The sequence below is a fragment of the Agrilus planipennis genome, unplaced genomic scaffold (assembly GCF_000699045.2).
Source record: "Agrilus planipennis isolate EAB-ADULT unplaced genomic scaffold, Apla_2.0 scaffold271, whole genome shotgun sequence".
Taxonomy (NCBI): domain Eukaryota; kingdom Metazoa; phylum Arthropoda; class Insecta; order Coleoptera; family Buprestidae; genus Agrilus; species Agrilus planipennis.
In genome coordinates, this window is record NW_020438965.1 from 191,096 (window position 1) to 193,613 (window position 2,518).

The 2,518-nt window shown below is 31.9% G+C and overlaps 1 protein-coding gene across 1 annotated transcript in view; it reads right to left on the reverse strand.

The window, feature by feature from the left end:
• Positions 1-2,518, reverse strand: part of LOC108740339 (kinase D-interacting substrate of 220 kDa B) — a 51,136-nt gene that overhangs the window by 21,674 nt on the left and 26,944 nt on the right. The window contains exons 3-4 of the mRNA XM_025975301.1: positions 1,876-2,073; positions 357-627 (exon numbers count right to left, since the gene is read on the reverse strand). Of these exons, the coding sequence (XP_025831086.1) occupies positions 357-627; positions 1,876-2,073 (469 nt within the window). The remainder of the gene's footprint in view (positions 1-356; positions 628-1,875; positions 2,074-2,518) is intronic.

Below are 2,518 nucleotides of genomic sequence, written 5' to 3' on the forward strand. Positions count from 1 at the left end.
CTTTTGCTATCAACTTGTGCAGACCCATCAGGAATTGTTAAGATATACTCACTAAGGATGTGAGTGACAGAAATAGAATTTTTACTAAAATACGGCTTAAATTATGATTTTTATGGTAGTTACTCATTTAATGTATAATAACAGTGATGAAAATGTAAAGCATAATTTGTTGACCCTTTTGTTATTTTAGTTTTTTTTATTTAAAATTATAATAATCAACCTTTTATTTTGATGAAAGTGAGTCATGATTTTGAGTATTTTTTCTTCTTCAATTTATTATGAAATAAAAATATAATAAAAACTAATAATAAATTCTGAATTGCAATCTTTTTGCCAATCAACAATCATAAAAATACCTGCTTTCAAAAGTAGTTCCACTATTTCCGTATGACCTTTTCTAGAGGCCCATATCAGTGCAGTGGTTCCGTATTTGTCTCCGATGTTTATTTTCGCGCCATGCTTAATAAGGGATTCGACAATTTCTGTATGACCGCGACCTGCTGCCCACAGTAACGCAGATATGTGATAGTTTCCATGTGCGTTTACATCAGCGCCACTTTTCAGCAATAAATCGACCACTTGTGTTCTACCTTTGTAACAGGCCCACATAAGTGGAGTCCAGCCCCCCTGAAGATTAAAATTGAATAATTTAAATATATTTATACTAAAATACGTTAAAAAAAACGCAAAAATGTTTTAAATAAAAATAAAGAAAAATTCTAAAACCCCACTAGAGCATTAACGGCTCATCTAAAAGTTATAAATATTAATTAACTACTAACTAGATCTCCATAGTGTATAATAATAATAAACTGTATGTAAAATATATCTTTTCGGTAAAACTCGTACTTAAATTATTTCAGTTGTGGTTTTCTGGAAAAATAATCATTCAAAAGGCAATATATCTTTTATCGGCGGTAATAGTACCTACTGTTATAGTTTTTTTGATTGAATTTTAAAAATCAATTACCTATCTAAGAAAGTAATTCATGTAATTCATAGTAGCTATTCCTATGCATTTTAATATGGGAGTGCAAATTTGAGTTTTCTCTTTAGCTGGAATGGCTTTTTTGCAAACTTTACAAAGAACCCTTTTGTTTTCATGGTTGACCTACAAGTCTAATTTCAATAGAAATGCTTATTTTCTTTTCAAGTTTCGAGCTTTTTTGCACATTCGATAAAAAGCAGGCATATTAAACCTTCAATTTGCTGTCAGTAAAAGAATATGAAGTGTCAATTTTTAGGGGTTTCCCAGAATATCAGTAGGCGAAAGGTGCGTTCAAGTTCAGACTTCAGATCAGCTACATTCGACTAAATCTATCTACTATGATTTAATAATGATGAACCCATAGACATATATTAATGGACGTGCCTTAGCCGTATGCCGTTGTAATAATTTCTTGGTTCGAAAAGTGAGGGAGATGGCGTATGGTTTCGGACTAGTGCTATCTCTTTCTTGACACGCTTACGCATTACCGTTAGAGAGATGGACATTGTCCGAAACTTCGTTCCATCTCTTTCTTTTGTTGTACCACAATTCTGACCGCTAAGGCATGTCCATTAGTAAACGTCGATGGATGAACCTATATATCAATAGATATGAGTTCCTTTTTGTTATTGATGTATTTATGGAATAGGCACCTACAACGTATTCGGTTTCAACCTACCCCTTAATCATTAATTAGTATCATATATGTATTATTCATTTCAATAAGCGGTGGTATTTTTACCAATTTTCTATTGTACGTTTTTCGTCTTTTTGTGCAGAAATGACAAATAAATATTTTGAGAGCTCGCAGTACTCAGAAAATGTTGCTCTACTGCTTTGGGTAGAACTAATTATTTTAAAGCAATTATCTTTCGCTTGAAAATTACCATTTCCCTGGGATCGATTTTAGCATCGTGTTGAAGCAGCTCATAACAGATGTCGACATGTCCTTCCTTTGCTGCGCAGTGAAGTGCGGTCCAGGAGTCGGTGTCTTCTATGTTGGGATCAGCTCCGTGGTTAAGAAGTTCCCGTACGAAGTCCAGCCTTCCCTTCGTAGCAGCCAGCATAAGTGCGGTGCCTCCGTTCTATTTTAAAATTTTTTGTTAACAATATCTTAATCAGTTTATGTTGTTTAATTCGATTTAAATGTTATTATTTTTACTATTTAAACATAAAACCGATTATGAATAGTGCAAAATGTAGTGTCTTAAAAAAAATGACGAACTTGAATATCTTCAATTGCAAATATCATTCTTTCTGGGATTCGACTTCATCATTATTCCCTATATCTAAAATATATTTGAAAATTAACGTAAATTATCGAATAAAATCTCTATAGTTAAATGTAGACATCTTTTAATTTAAACAAAATTTACACAATAGAAGTTAGACATATTTGGAAAAATTCAATTAAAAAATTATATTTGGAAATAAAAATACCTTTTAGCCGAAATGAAAAAATTTTGCAGGAGGGGTATCGATTTACAATGTTTAAGCTTTATGTTTTTATGCAATTATTTAGCGAGGATA